At 29.8% G+C, this 16,160-nt stretch overlaps 1 protein-coding gene across 2 annotated transcripts; it reads left to right on the top strand.

Moving 5' to 3' along the window:
* Positions 9,974-15,615, top strand: LOC105158572 (mitochondrial adenine nucleotide transporter ADNT1-like). Of its 2 annotated transcripts, XM_011075374.2 has the most exons (9): positions 9,974-10,286; positions 11,007-11,055; positions 11,838-12,001; positions 12,735-12,772; positions 13,481-13,593; positions 13,701-13,814; positions 14,006-14,350; positions 15,166-15,272; positions 15,368-15,615. In XM_011075374.2, exons 1-8 carry the CDS (start codon positions 10,120-10,122, stop codon positions 15,247-15,249), a joined length of 1,074 nt encoding a protein of 357 aa, XP_011073676.1. In that variant the 5' UTR covers positions 9,974-10,119; the 3' UTR covers positions 15,250-15,272; positions 15,368-15,615. The 2 variants fall into 2 exon arrangements, with proteins under 2 accessions (XP_011073676.1, XP_011073667.1); XM_011075365.2 differs by having other exon boundaries at positions 15,166-15,615.

Raw genomic sequence — 16,160 nt, 5'->3', positions numbered from 1 at the left:
CTGTTAAAGTTAAAAACGTCTGCCAAGATTCAATTTTTAGCTTTTGCTCTTTCTTAGCCGAAAGTCGTCACTGGGGAATATGTTGTTCTTTTACCAAAATGCCCCTTATGCTTCTGTTTATATGGATCTATACACCCTTTCGACATTGTAACTTTTTCATATAAATTTATTTTACAAGGATTAAATTTATATGTTTTTTTATTCAAAATTGGATAAAATTACAACACTGGTGTTAGGTTAAAAACACAAACATCCCCTGATCTTTATAAAATTATAAAATAATTATAATTACAAATATATCCCATTTGTAAAGACCACTGCTTACAAAAAAGCATACACTGACATCCGTTAGGGGGTGTAGCAGTAATTTTATAAAAAATAAGGGGTATTTGTGTATTTTGATCTAATTTTAGGAAATGACAATCTAATTGTCCCTTAAAAATATTATATTTTTAATGATGCTTTTTTGCTTTATAATATAATTTGAAACTATATAAACTCGATTTTCTTTCTTATTACTTGAGAAGCAAAATATTAATTAATTTTTTCTTATTTAATTAAGAAGCAAATTAATAACTAATTTTTTCTTATTAATTATTAGGGAATTTGATTCATTGAATGGTAGTTATGGAGAGTTTTTCTTTAATGAAAAGATTAAATTGATGTGAATAAGATCAAATAGTTAGTTAAAAAAAATTAATGTAAATTAAATCGAGCTCCCTTGAGGTTTACAATTACCAATACTTTCTTGTTATATGAAAAAATTACAATTATCTCCTAATATGTTACATAATTATTTAAAATTTTAATTTAAAAAAATAAATATATATATATATATAAGAAAACTAATATTGGGTGGACGTCACTATAAAAAAAACTGTAAGAAACTGATGTTGGATAAATGTTATTATAAAATAAATATAATTTTTTAAAAAAAAAATATCTAAACGTACAATTTATAGTTCAAAAAGACATTTTGAGCACTTGGATACAGAATTTGGATAAAACCCTAACTGAAGCTTTATAATAACATGGGTCAATTATTGGACAAATATTATTATCAGGAATATAGAACAACGAGGGAATATTTGTAATTTTATTAGCAAAATTATAAAAGCCATAATGGAAAAGTAAGAACTTAACAAGAACACTTATAATTGAATTATTTTAATTAATAATAGTTTATCACTTTAAATAAAAAAAATAAAACATAAGGAAAGAACATTACATCAGTGTTTTGCGTACAGTAACGAATCGCTATTGAAATATTAACCTAATAATTACATTTAAAAATTTTATAAAATCTAACGGATCACGAATTTAAATTTAATCAAACATAAATGTATTTATTTCAATTTACGTGAAATTGGTATTTAGTAATTATTAAAAAAGTATATTGAAGTATTGATTTTATAGTGCAATGTAATAAGGTAAGAGAGCGTAGAAATGTGTTGAAGGGGTGATGTGGACTTGTCCAAGAAGACCATTCTAAGTCTTGCTTTCTACATCCTTAAAACTCATATCCCCATATTCTAAATATGAACTAATTTCATTCATAATATTGGGACATCTGATGTGACATTTTTCTGTCTATTTTGGACTCTCATGCGTTTTCTTTTTAATCATAGTATGATTTTTGGAATATGTCACCACTCCTATACGCGTTTACAAATCGAGTCAAAATTGAGAATTACGTTTTTCGAACTGAATTTAAAAATTTAATTTTGTGAGATTTTGCACCAATTTATCAAATCGTCCTGAATATTGAAATAGTATTTTTATTTAGAAATTATTGTTTTTAAGATTTCTTTTTTAAATAATTTATATTATTAATGAAAAAAATCAACTTATCAAATTCCGAACAATATCCAAAAAAAATTTGTAATTACAAACAGCGAATCGATTCACCTACAAATCTCAGTTTGATTTTATTAAACGAATAATATATGCAAATCTTGTAATAAAATATACTACTTAATTACATCATTTCTTTTAACAAATAAATAAGTTGGTTATTATAATTAAATTTTGTATAGTTTTATATTTTTATTTTTTATGAATTTCTTAATTTTCACAACAACTATTTTATGTTAGTAAAATCGAGATTGCCTAATCTCGATCCTATTATAATCTAAACAACGACTCTAGATAAGATAAATCGGAGCTGGACTCAAATTTAGATTTCGATTTAATGAACCCACGACTAGTCAACGTGGGGTGAAACCTAAAACACTGAGGAAGCATATGATGCAATTTTCTTTTTTTAATTCACTCACATACGCTTTTAATGAATTTTAAATCTAATATCTATGTAATAAGATATAAGGTAAATTGCAATCTACTTATTTGTATTATAAAAAATAGACAAACAGTCCCTCTATGAAAAATAAAATAGCAATTTATCCCCTTGTGTTTTTTAAAATATAGCAATTTACTCCCCTGTATCGTAATTTTCAAAATATAGGTGATGTGTCGTAATTTAATCTTAAATTTGTTGATGTCACTGAATGAAATATGCTTTTTAGATGGTGTGAGTTCGCCTAAATTCCTCTCAACAGAAGACGTACAATTCAAAAAATTGTAAGAATCGTATTGAAAAAGCTTTGATTATAGACGTTAGATGCCTAACCTAGATAGGTCATAGGGAATGTACGCTTAAGATCATAAGAAATAGGGTAAATTACAGCCCTGAAATTTTGCATAATTACAAATACTCCCTCGTTATGAAAACTTACAAATATCTCACTCGAATGAAAATAATTATGTAGTCCTTAAAAGGGGAGGTAAATTACTACTTTACCCTTGCCAATTTTTTTTATAAAAAAAGAAAATATTTGAAAAAAATATAAAGAAAATTTGAGGGTTGGTAAAGTAAATTATGCACTGAAAATATTAGTTCATAAAAGTCGTTTGTTAAATTTTAAAAAGTATATAAAAATTATAATTTATAATCCAAAATGGCATTTGACAGTTCACTATAAAAATTGATAAAAACATAACGGAATGGATTTAATACGGACATCAAAATTAAATGGGTATTTATAATTTTTCAAACAATGAGAAAAATTTGTACTTTACCAAACTTCAGGGAGGTAATTGTAATTTACCTTAAGAAATATTAGAATAGCAAAAGTTGTACTTAGGGTATGAAGAGTTGATATTTACAAAAAAAAAAATATAATCTTTTGTGAATCACAAATTTAAAAATAATTAATTGATCAACATTAATCCATACATAACAGAACTTAGATTGGATCAAAACTAGCTAGGTCGGAACAAGCCGAGTAAAAGCTCAAATCTTATTTAAAATAGAATTAGAAGCATTAAATCTGTGCACGTCTAGGACGTTCAACATATTACGTTCAACAGATTGATCAATAATCGTAAAATTAAAAGCTTTTATGTTTTAAATATACAGATAGCATATATATATTTGATGTGGTTGTGATTTTAACGAAAGGGTGAAACAAGAATTTTACCTACGATACAATTACGCACCAGGTGAAAATACGCGGTATACGAGAGGATTTTTGGTATGTATGATAGGTCAAAATCAATAAATAATAACCTCTTGTAAAAAATAATATTTTGAGTATTTAAAGTGGTGTTGGAAATTATGTAGTGTGTAGAGTGTATGTATTTATTGTATGACTCATATATATAAATTTACTTTTTTGCCCTTGTGAATAGCAGGTGTAATACCAACATATATATTATGAAACTTGTATAATATTGCAACAATATGGGAATTAGAGGTGACAGAGTATTCTTATAACGTTTCACTATATAATCATACAACATAAAATGACCTATTTAAAGGCTCCGAAATTACAACCAAAACTCTCATTTTCAATTTATGGGAGATGAAGATGAACATCCACAGCCTTTTGAATTTCTTAAAAGTGTAATATAAGATGTAACAAATATTTATAATAAAACATTAGGACTGTCTTTGTTTTTCTTTGGGTAATGAAATTTATTTGAATCAACCATAAATAACCAAGTCCAATATAAGAAATCAATATGAAGTTAGAAAAGTATATAAATTTATAATTTGTGCAACTTTTTATTTTTATTTTTTTTAGTTTTGGTGGGACGGTATTACTCGAGTTTGTTTGATTGGGGTAAAAAATAGGTGTATAATAAAAATGAAAGTAAAACAACAATAGAAAAAAACTTACATAATGTTTGGATTTGTTTTCTGAGTATTTTGTTGTGTTTTGTGAAGATAGAGAGAGAAAAACAAAAATAAATAAGTATGTATTAGATATAGTATGTATGTTTGGATTTGTTTTTGAAGATAACTTAAAATAAGTATTGTATGTTTAATGTTGTGTTTTGAGAGACAAAAATTACTATTTATTGTCAAATCATGTCTTTTTTATATATATATGTATGTATTTATGCTAAAACAGTTTAAAACACCTAAATAAGATGTTTCTGAATGATGGCAAACATTAGGTATGTTTTGACTTGTCTCGAAAATAACTTGAAAATGAAAACAAACATAGTGTTAGTGTTTGGCTGGGAAGAATAAACCAAGGGAAAGTACAGTTGAATTCATTTGAAATCCATTCAAAGTTTAATTTTATTTTCGTCCAAAAATTGAGTGGAAAAGTAAAAGTATGAAACCAAAAAAAACAAAAAAGTACATATGTTATTTTTATTTACTAGATTACTTATATATATAATTTTTCTTTTTTTATTTTCTCGCTAATAACATTTGTACATAATTTTTGAGAAAAAAATAAGTACAAAAAAAATTGAACTTGCGTGATAAGTATTTATATTAATTTTTTTATATTTCAATAATTTAAAATTAATTTAGTATAATATTAACTTAAAAATAATTTTATTAACTTAGTCTTTTAGTAAAAATATGGAATTTGTAAGCTTGACCATAACAGCCCAATAAGCAACTTTGGTTTTAAATTTGGGCCCCAAAGTGATAACTTAAGTGCTTGCGATAGATAGCCTTTAGGGGTGTAAACAAATGGATTCGGCCTCAACCTATTCATAGTGTTTGGAACTGTATTTTGAGTGTTTTGTTTTAATGTTTTGGGAATAGAGAGAGAAAAATAGAGATAAATAAGTGTGTGTTAGAGATAGATAGTATGTTTGAATTTGTATTTTAAGGTAATTTAAACTATTTTAAAATGTGCGTAGGTTTGATATTGGGATTTGAGAGACAAAAATCATGGTTCATTGTCAAATTTTATCTCTTATATATATATTTTTATATATAAATATATATGTAAATATTGTATGTTTAATGTTGTATTTTTTAGAGACAAAAATCACTGTTTATTGTCAAATTATGTCTCTTTTATAGTATATATATATTATATATAGAAAGTTGAAAAACAAAAAACATACAGATAAGGTGTAAAAATCACAAAAATAAACATCGAGTGTGTTTTTATCTTGTCTCGAAAAATGCCCAAGCATAAAACTAAGAATAGTGATTATTTTCTCAATTTATTTAAATTATTATGGATTTTAAAAAATTATGTTCCGGTCTTATTTGATGATTGGTCAATTTAGGCTAAAACGAGCATTAATTAAATCAAAAAGATGAGGCAAGTTTGAGTAATTTGATATTTTTAAATTGTGTTATTTTTTTATTGATCGAATCAAGTTCAAATCGAATTTCAAAAGTACTCCTCAAACAAAAATAATTATTCAAGATTGGTTTATCAAATTCAGTGAATCAAGTCTGTACAAACTTTTATCGATCAATTTCAGACGTATCTCGATAAGTTAGGTTTAATTTTGAATGGTTTCATACATCAATCTTAGCGTTTCTTTGCCCAACTTCTTGCAGTTAATGATGCTCTTGTTGCAGTTGTAATAATATCGCCTCATTAAAATGTTTGAACAAAACAACATATATTTATAGATAGATTTTTTTCATTTATTATGGCTCATTCGACTCATTTTGTTCTCTACTTAATGGAATTTTCAAAATCATTCTAAAATTGAGAAAACTCGATACATTTAGTCCGATGTTTTAACTTGAAAAAAAAAAAAAAAAAAAAAGATGGTATAATGATCATCTCTTGATCATGATCAAATTACGAATTCGATTAAAAAGAGTGGAAATTCTACTTTTCACACCTTTGGCCTTCTCCCTATGCCTCCTTTTACGAATAACAATATCGGTCGTCTTCTTGCAGTCTTCCTCAAACTCTAACGAGCTTGTCGTAAACCCAAAAGGCGACGGCAACGCCATTGTGTGCCTCTCAATGACATTCGCGACGGAAACCAGCTCGTAAGCATCATACAACGGACTCCCACAATCCCACACCTCGGGAACTCCTTGTCTTTCTTCTTCCTCTTCGCTCGTTGTCATAATAGTTTATGTCAGAGTCAGACTCAATCTAACTGCTTCATGTTTTAGCGACGGCTTTGATGAGTGGACTCTCGTCTCGGGCACATGTAAACTAGTACTATTTGCTTATCTTTCGAACACGTGGGGTGATGTGATTGGATGTAAGATTTTGTTACGTTTGGTTCAATAATGTTTCTAATCATGTTAGAGTAGGTTAATGAATGAAGCTACACAACCACCCAACCGCCGGCTGTCCTAACCACTTGTATTGTCTAAATGTCATGCCCTTCTTCCTTATCTGTTTAATGTGTGATTTTTGTTTAATTTCATAATTATGTGAGATAAAAATAAGATAAACACTCACCCATTCGATAAGATTCCAACATTTGATCTCAAACTTATTATAGAATTGCAATCATAATCACTATGCTAAGATATCATTGATATTACTGTGTGATTTAATTGCAATGAGTAGAAAGCGGTCCAGAACTTTAACAAGTTAAATACAATTTACCCATCTGTATTAATAAAAAAATATCAAAAAGCCCATGTGAAAAAACAAAGTGCAATTTCACCCATTGTGATTTCTAAAATGATGCAATTTACACTTTTTCGTTAATGCTCGTAGGTGATAAATTGCATTTAACCCTACTCTAACTCTTGTTTTGTCCATGAGGGTCATGAATAGCCTTTAAAGATGGTCAGAAATTTGTAACAATCTAACACATGAGATGTTTGGAAGGATTTAGAATTTTATTTTTATTTTTAAGAAGCGGTGATTATATAATTACATCAACAGACTGCGTAATACATGTATCTTTTATGAGACTCGAACCTATGATGATATCGAATTTGTTCATGAAATCTCAACTAACTTTTTAGACCAAGACATCATTATAGGCCTTTTAAAGCGTTAATTTTAGAGTATTTATGAAATGAGAAAGAATACGAAATATTATACTAATAATCATCTCATATTTATTTTTTTATCAAAAGAATAAATTATAAGTTTAGAACTCAAACAATTAAATTATCTAATTGTTTTGTTCGTAAAATTATTATGAGTATCGTGTTTACATCACTTATATATTATTTCTTTTATTTAACATATATATGTGTGCGTGAGCGCATTTATACATTGCCAATGATCGTGTCATGTCATGTCATGTCAGACTTTTTGTATCAAAAAAAAATTAATAATAAAATATGTACTTAATTGTAATTAGCTGATAAGCACTTTAATTCAGTTCTTACAAACACCCCATAAAAATGTACCGAGTTCAGCCTATTCTGGACAACGAATTAATTTGAATGTTACTTTATGATATAATAGTTATTCTACTCATTATTTAATTTGATATTTTTATATAACCACTTTTAACTATATTAATCAGTTTTTCAGATTCAAATCTGAACAGCCGAATTCTAACCTTCCACATGCATAGTCACGTAGTTAATTTCTAATGAAGTCTAATTTAATTGGCGAAGTTAAAGTACTATGATCAAAAGATCATGTATTTGAATCCCACCAATATGTGAGACTGTGAGCTAGTCTACTTTAATAATAGTTATTAATTAGTTATATACAGGGCGAGTAGCAATTTACTCTATTGTGATATCAGAAATGAGCAAATCACCCAATATGAAAAAAATAAATAGCAATTTATCCCTTGTGTTTTAAAAAAAGAAGCAATTTCTCTCCCTGTCTAAGGAGGTAAATTGCTTCATTTTTTAAAACACATATGGATAAATTACTATCTTATTTTTCATAAGAATGTTGTTTGCTTATTTTCTATAATACATGTAAGTAGATTGTAATTTACCCATTATATATATACATATATTTGATAATGATAATTGACATATATTGATTGTTAATTTAAATTTATTACGTAGTTATAATCAATTTTTAATTTGAGTTAATTGTTTTATTATTATAAAAAAAATTATATAAATATATACAAAATGTATAATAGATTTATAACGTACATCCACGATTTGAACATTTTCTTTTTTTTCATTTAAATATTGGTCATGTCGTGGATGTGATTCCCCATTTTTTAATATTTTTTTGTTTATTTTTATAAATTAATTTTATTTAATTTATTTTTAATAATATATTAAAATTCAAAAAAATTATAATATTAAAATTATATTAGTTTAAAAAATATAATAAACTAAGCAAATATAATAGTGTATATTTTTTTACAATTATAAAAAAAATACAACAAACTAATATTTGCAAGACTTTAGTTCAAACCATGGCTCGATGTAAAACGTCCCTTGAAAGACTCTAAGACTGTGTTTGGTAATGATTTAAAATCTTTGATCATGTGATAAACTATAATTCAAAATGAAATTAAAGAATTTAAACTTTTTCATAATATTTAATTATCCAAATAAATTCGATAAATTTATTACAATGAATTTAAATCTTAATTTTAAATTTATCGAACCAAATACAATATAACAAATAGTATGTATATTTCTTTTCGACCTCAATAGTTAAATTGTAGTAAATGCTTTAGAAATAAATTTTTTATTTAAAAAAACATCAACCTTTAGTAATTTGCATGACAAAAATTGCAATAAATGCTTTTTGAAAAATCATTCATAGTGTTTGGTTTCGATTTTGGCCCATCAGAAAACATTGAAATGTTCTGCCTGAATTGTTTTGTCCATTTTTGACTAACTTTTGGGTGTTTTGGAAGAGTATTATGAGGACAAATAATATAGAATAGGTTCAGAGCCCTAAAACCCATTTTTTTTCATTATTTAAATTTATCACCTCGAATAGAACGACTAACAAAAATATTGTTTATCCATTACTAGAGTGCATTTAATTATTTATAAAGCGTATTTATATAATTAGAAAATACTATTTATTTTAATCTATTCACAATTAAGTAAATTATATACATACTCACACATATATATATAAAAAAGACATGATTTGGCAATGAATAATACTTTTTGTCTCCCACTAAACAACATCAAATATACCATACTTACTTTATATTATCTCTAAAAATAAATCTAAACATACACACTTTCTTTAACACATACTTATTTATCTTTGTTTTTTTCTATCTATCTCCACAAAACACACCAAAACAAATTAAAAATGAACTTTCGAAAAAAGTGACTTTCTTAACAAAATATTTGATATTAATCACTAAATATCCAATAAATTTTCAAATGAATCTTTATATTTGGAACTTCATATAAAGTGTGATTTGAAACATGTTATATTTGGAACTTCATACAAAGTGTGATTTGAAACATGTGTTGCATTCCTACCTTTTCATTTAGTTATATTGGATAATATCTCAATAAATTTTGACTAAATAAATATTTATGGCTATTAATTATTTTTATTGGTAATTACAATACATTTAATTTGATCTAATTATTACTAGTGTGTATGATACATTCTATGCATGTGAATAATTTTTTAAATTTAATTATATTATTTTCTTTATATAGATTAAAAAATTTACCTAAAATAAAAACAATTATTTATTTAGAAAAAATAAAAAATTAACATTCTAAATAAATTAAAAGAGAATCTTAATGACAGTGGCACTCGTGCGAAAGATATTTGCTTCACACGCACGCCCAACTATAAATTTTGTCTTTTCTCGTTATCACTGAACTCCAATTCCCCGCCCCGCGCTTTTTGTCTCGTTCGCCGGAGAATCCAGTCACGGCGTTCGGCGGTTTGGGTTAGGGTTCGGCCAGGGGAATATAGAGTAATTGTGTTCCGAGCGTTTGTCTAGTTCATCTGTATGGGGTCGGAGGATACGGTAGGGAAGACAGGCGAGACTGAAGCAGTATCGACGATCGTAAATCTTGCTGAGGAAGCCAAGGATTATCGTGAAGGTGTTACACCTCCAAGCCGTACTTTCCGCAGCATCTGTAAATCTCTCTTCGCTGGAGGCGTCGCAGGGGGAGTGTCAGTTCACTCACTCTCTTTCTCTATCTCTATGTAGCGATTTTAAAATACTTATACCCGTACATGTAGAAGTATACATGAACAGAGTTACTTTTATGTTTCAGCATGCTAGCACATTTACGTGTTGAGAACGGTGGACATGTATGTAGATTTTGAAATGAAATGATGCGTTTTAGACTTCGTAATTCGTGAGTTCAGAGTTGTTATGAAGATATGCTTTGTGTTTTATTAGTTCGATTCTGGATTTAGTTAAGTTATCTGAGTTCTGATTTTGAAAGTGATACTAATTTTGTTCATTATTTCTGGATTTCGGTTTTATCTGTTGTGATTGATGCTTCCAGTTATCTGTTATTGCTAATTAAGAACTTGTATGGGCAAAACCAAAAACAAGGAAGCAATGGACGTGCTCTATTAATTATTCATTAATCCTCTAAAACTAACTTGTAGAACGTTTTCTGAGTTTAGGCTTCCTATCCTCAAACCTGAAAACGAGAATAGATGGAGGGTAAGGGGGTTATGGTGTTATGAGAAATGGAAAGTTTGAACCCTGTATCTGCATTAGCAACACATCATTTTGCTGCATTCTTTTTGTTTCAGACAGATCGATGTTTACTTCTTTCTCTAGGCTAATATCATTTTTAATAGAGCTGATATATGCATTCTGTTGAATTAATTGTGTTGTCTTTGATATTTGGGTATCCATTTTTTCTCATGTCACAGGTCACGTACTGCAGTTGCTCCACTGGAGCGGTTGAAAATTTTACTTCAGGTTCAGAACTCTGGATGCTTGATTATACTTTTACATATGTCATTTTTTAGCCAACTGGTGATGATGAGAGATGCTTGTTTTTGAACTGTGTACAGTTGACATTTGAATTTCTTTCCAACACTTATTCTGATAAATGTCAAGCATAGGAAGTAACCTGGTTTGAAACTGTATCCAGTCATTATTCCTACGTTTCTTCGATGATTCAGTCATCCTTTTTCAGAAGACATAGCCAGCCAACAAGGTGCATGCAGACAAAACTAGAGAAGATGTGTGAATAAGTTGGTTTTTCAGCTCTCATAATTCTTGGTGATGATATGACTTAATGCAGACAAATTATCTTATTCTAATGGTTAATGTTGCATATTTGGGATGTTTGTCAGCTTCCTGAATGCATTGTTGGTTTGTATTTATGAAGTTTTCTTTGAGACAACCTGCATATTTTGTATGCCATGTGAAAACATTGTTCTCTTTTGCTAAAGGAATAAATTCTTGAAAATTCTTCTCATGCATAGCAAAATAAGAAAAATGTACATGCAAATGTAAACTTTAGATAGTATTCCTTATTGCTAAGGTAACATATTTTACATGTGCCTTAAACCAATCTCACTTGCATTTCTCTAACATCAACTCTATTCAACCCACAATTCCTTGCCAACAATAACTGTCTGAACTGTGTTCTAAAGACTTTGTATTGTATAAGCATTGCTACTTGGTTTGACCTTGTCTATCTACTTGTTGCTGTGAGCAGTCAACCCACAAATACTTATTCGTGAAAATTGCAGGTCCAAAATCCACACAACATCAAGTATAATGGAACAGTTCAGGGATTGAAATACATATGGAGAACAGAGGGCTTCAGGGGACTGTTCAAAGGAAATGGCACTAATTGTGCTCGTATTGTTCCAAACTCAGCTGTCAAGTTCTTCAGCTATGAGGAGGCGTCAAAGTAGGTTCCAGTGCTCAATTTTATGCTTTTTCTTTAAATATCAAAAGAAATCTTCATACCTAAGCCCTATCGTATCAATTACTCCCTGGCCCTTCATTATGATCTGTAAATGCATTGACTTAGGAAATAAATGCTCTCACAAATCCTGTTGCAACATTTGCATTAGTCAACAATGAACGTCTGGTTAACTTTAGCTCTATGATCTCTTCAATAAAAATTGTTCATGGTGCTAGCGAAAGCTATTGTTTTAGTTGGCTTAACTTCTGTTACTGTATTTAATTTCTTATTTATTTCTCGTAACTATGGAAACTAGGGAATACTTTTTACCATCGTTGACCTCAAGTTGAAACACATTTAAGTTGGACCACAAAATATGGAGATGTTCCTGATATCTGTTGCTGCTTCTTTTTCTTTTTCTTTTTTCCCCCCATAAAACCTCCAGAATATAAGCTCAACTGTTAACTTGCTTTGCTTATGGATTTTCTTGGTGTTCTTGTGTTCTCCCACCTTGTGCGCTTTGAGAATCTGCTGGAATGATTATTCATTAATTGATTTGAATTTTGAGGAAAAAATAGTTAAGCATTCAAATTGCTTTTGCAGTGGCAGTCCTATCATTGGCTAGTTTTTGGTATGCAGTCTGTCTATTCATATAATATATATACATATATGTATTCTCTTTCAGTGAGTTGATGGTAGATGCCTCTTTTCTCCTAATTTTTCTCTCTTTGCACAGGGGAATATTATGGCTATATCGTCAGCAAACAGGAACTGGTAGAGTCCTGTCTCTTTTTGCTTCCTCTGCTTCTCATCTTGAGTTTGTGGAGAGTGGAGTTCATTCAATGCTTCTGATGGTTTATGGCTTGCTCATGCATGCCTGTGGCATTTAAATTATTTTCTGGGTTGCCAGTCTTTTTGGTGGTCTATTTCCATGTGCATTTTTTTTTCCTTGTTTGGGATTCAGTTGGTTCTTTTTGGATTAGTTTATTCATATATTAATGATCTTGTAGTGCTGGTGAGTATGTTTGTGAATGAGAATGGACTCAAAAGTTAGTATTGAGCTTCATGTTTGCAAAGGAGTATACACTGTTTTAAGTTGTTGTTTGATCCTCAACATTCTGATTTGGTCAAAAGTATTGAAGGCAGGCTTTGTTAACAGGGCCTTTGTAGAATATTTTCCCTTAACAATAATGTTAAGACGAAGACCTTGATATTGGAAACCCTGAAGAGTTGGTATTTCGAATGCCATATTTCCTGAGAAACATGCTACGTGTTGTCTTTAATATTTTAGAATTAGTCATTTTTATGCTTGTGTAGTGCTAGTACTCAATGAAATCGCACATCTCGCAAGATGGCATTGGTGCAAAATGGCATGGACACTTTATAGGGTACTTATAAGACATAGGGAAATTGGTCGATTTATTTGTGTGGGTAACTTATATAACCACTATTAGATTCTCACTCCACCATTTCCATTTGCAGAGGATGCTCAACTGACCCCACTTTTACGCCTTGGAGCTGGAGCATGTGCTGGGATCATTGCCATGTCAGCTACTTACCCAATGGACATGGTACGAGGTCGGCTTACTGTCCAGGTACTGTTGGGATATGTAGTTCTCTCTTATTGCATTCCTCGTAGGTGCTGATTTTCTGTAATATATTTAGCATTTAAGAATTAGTTTTAACTTGGCCTTCTTCGCAGACCAACAAATCACCTACACAGTACAGGGGAATCTTTCATGCTCTTAGAACAGTTTTTACTGAAGAAGGTCCTCGTGCTTTATATAAAGGATGGCTTCCTTCTGTGATAGGAGTTGTAAGTAGTTCTTCACTACTTCTGATAATCCCAAACATGGCAGATAACATAACCATCTCTGGTAGGAGTCAATCAAGTGCTAGCTTTCATTGTCTTAAAATTTTCATTATACTATTCTGGTATGTTATTTGTAACATAAAATCCTTTCTACTTTTGATTAGTGCAGCCTCATATGTTTGCTTAATTTTCAGGTACCTTATGTGGGTCTCAACTTTGCTGTATATGAGTCTCTGAAAGATTGGTTGATCAAAACTAATCCATATGGATTAGTAGAAAACTCTGACTTGAATGTGACCACAAGGCTTGCCTGTGGCGCTGCTGCAGGCGCTGTTGGCCAGACAGTTGCTTACCCACTTGATGTCATCCGTCGAAGAATGCAGATGGTGGGTTGGAGGCATGCTGCTTCTGTTGTCACTGGAGACGGAAAGAGCAAAACACCCCTTGAGTATACAGGAATGGTAGATGCATTTAGGAAAACAGTTCGGTACGAGGGATTTGGGGCTCTGTACAAGGGCTTGATTCCAAATTCTGTCAAGGTTAGTGAACTGCTTCTTCTAATATCTGATTGATACTACTAGGGTCACTATTTGGCATTTTAATCTGCATATGAGGGTGCCGGAAAAGAATAAAATACCACACACAACCAAAAGTCTCTAGCAATATAGAAATAGATATTTGAGTGACATAAGTTTGCTAGGCTGGACTGCATAAGATGCTGAAGCAGCGTCAACCTTTAGAGTGGAGAGCTTCTTTCTTGATTACTGTTCAAGAGACCACCTTATTCGACAATTTTGGATCCCCAGCCATAAGTCCATGTGACATTAAGAGAGTGTTTGGCTGAGCTTAAAAAAATCTTATAAACTAACATTTTACAAGATGTTATTGGGGCTGATAAAATATTCGATATTATCTTAAGAATAAGCTATTAAAGTGTTAGGATAAATTAATATGATAATAATTATAAGATCTCAGTAATTATATTTTAGTGAAGAATATGATCTAAATATGAATTAGCTTATTCAATGCAAAAAATATGATAGGAACTCTTTTATCTTTTCTAAAGGAGCTTGTATGTTCATAACATCTTTCTTTAGAATTTAAAAGCTCATTTTTCAAAAAACTTTTGCTAGCTATTTTACAACATCTTATAAGTTCTATTTATAGCTCAACCTTACATCTTCTAATAAGTGTATCATGTTAATACTTGAACTAAATCCTCTAAGATGTGGTAGTTAATTGCAGTTTTCTCAAAGCTGTAATGCCCTTTTTACATAGTGTGAAGAACTTTTTGATCATCTTTGTTAGACTTGAAAGAGTTTTTAGATTGTGTAACAAAATTTCTCTCTTTTAGGTGGTCCCTTCCATTGCTATTGCATTTGTGACATATGAGGTGGTAAAGGACATTCTTGGAGTAGAGATGAAAATACCAGATTGAAACACATTCCTAAGGGAGTTGAGGTTATTTGTTGAACTTCCATGTGATTTCGTGCACCCTGGAATAGTTAGAGATGAATATATGGGGAAATTTTATGTTTTGCTTTCTCCATGTACAGGAAACTAGGAAGCTATGAAGTTTGAGCCATTTTGTGACCGGCGGCCTTGTATTCTATGGCCTTTTTCTTGTGGTAATAGGGACACACTTAGTAAAGGAATTGTCAAATAGAAAGCTCATTCTCTAGGTTTTAAGCTGCTCTTTAGTTACCGTTGGGGTTTCACTTTCGCACAATTGTCGCCTTCAGTTTCATATTTTACCCTTTTATAGTTCAATTGGTAAAGAGTTGATGGTTTCTTTTGGATGTTACCACTGGTCCTTGATTTGTCATAAATTGGGCTTCACAGATATTGCCTGCGTCAGAAACTTCATTTGGTTGGTCTGCAAGATTGTTTTCATAATTAAACTGCCATATCAGTTGGAGACTAGAGGTGTCTTGATAATTTAACTGCCATACTCTTATAAAAACTGCCAATGAAAAAGAGATCTTGTAATTATAAATTATAGTTTTATTAATATATTACTAATATGAATGTAATAGGTATTGTAGAAATAGTTATTAATTTGGTCATTCAATAAGTTATAACTTATAGCCTTTTTCAATCATGAGGTGGTGAAACTTATCCAGTAATAACTACCTCATGTTTATTCAAATTTATCAATTTATGGGTACTACTCTTTTTGAGTTCTATTGCCCATTTAATTATTCATGATATATTTATTTAATTGAATAATTATATAATTATTTTGATATAAACTTAAATTGTTATCATAGATATTATATCTTGAAATAGTAAAAATGTTCACAGTTAAATAAAATTTTAAAATATAAATGGATTATAGTGGAGTAAATT

This window comes from Sesamum indicum, linkage group LG1 (assembly GCF_000512975.1).
Source record: "Sesamum indicum cultivar Zhongzhi No. 13 linkage group LG1, S_indicum_v1.0, whole genome shotgun sequence".
In the NCBI taxonomy this organism is placed as follows: Eukaryota; Viridiplantae; Streptophyta; class Magnoliopsida; order Lamiales; family Pedaliaceae; genus Sesamum; species Sesamum indicum.
The sequence above is the reverse complement of the archived record's forward strand: the minus strand, read 5'-3'. Positions and strand labels throughout refer to the sequence as shown.

Bases quoted from the DNA above. Each gene is read 5' to 3' on its own strand.
- LOC105158572 (XM_011075374.2), top strand. From the start codon at position 10,120: ATGGGGTCGGAGGATACGGTAGGGAAGACAGGCGAGACTGAAGCAGTA. The intron at 12,002-12,734 runs GTAGGTTCCAGT...CTCTTTGCACAG, and splicing joins AGCTATGAGGAGGCGTCAAA to GGGAATATTATGGCTATATC. The intron at 12,773-13,480 runs GTAGAGTCCTGT...TTCCATTTGCAG, and splicing joins TCGTCAGCAAACAGGAACTG to AGGATGCTCAACTGACCCCA.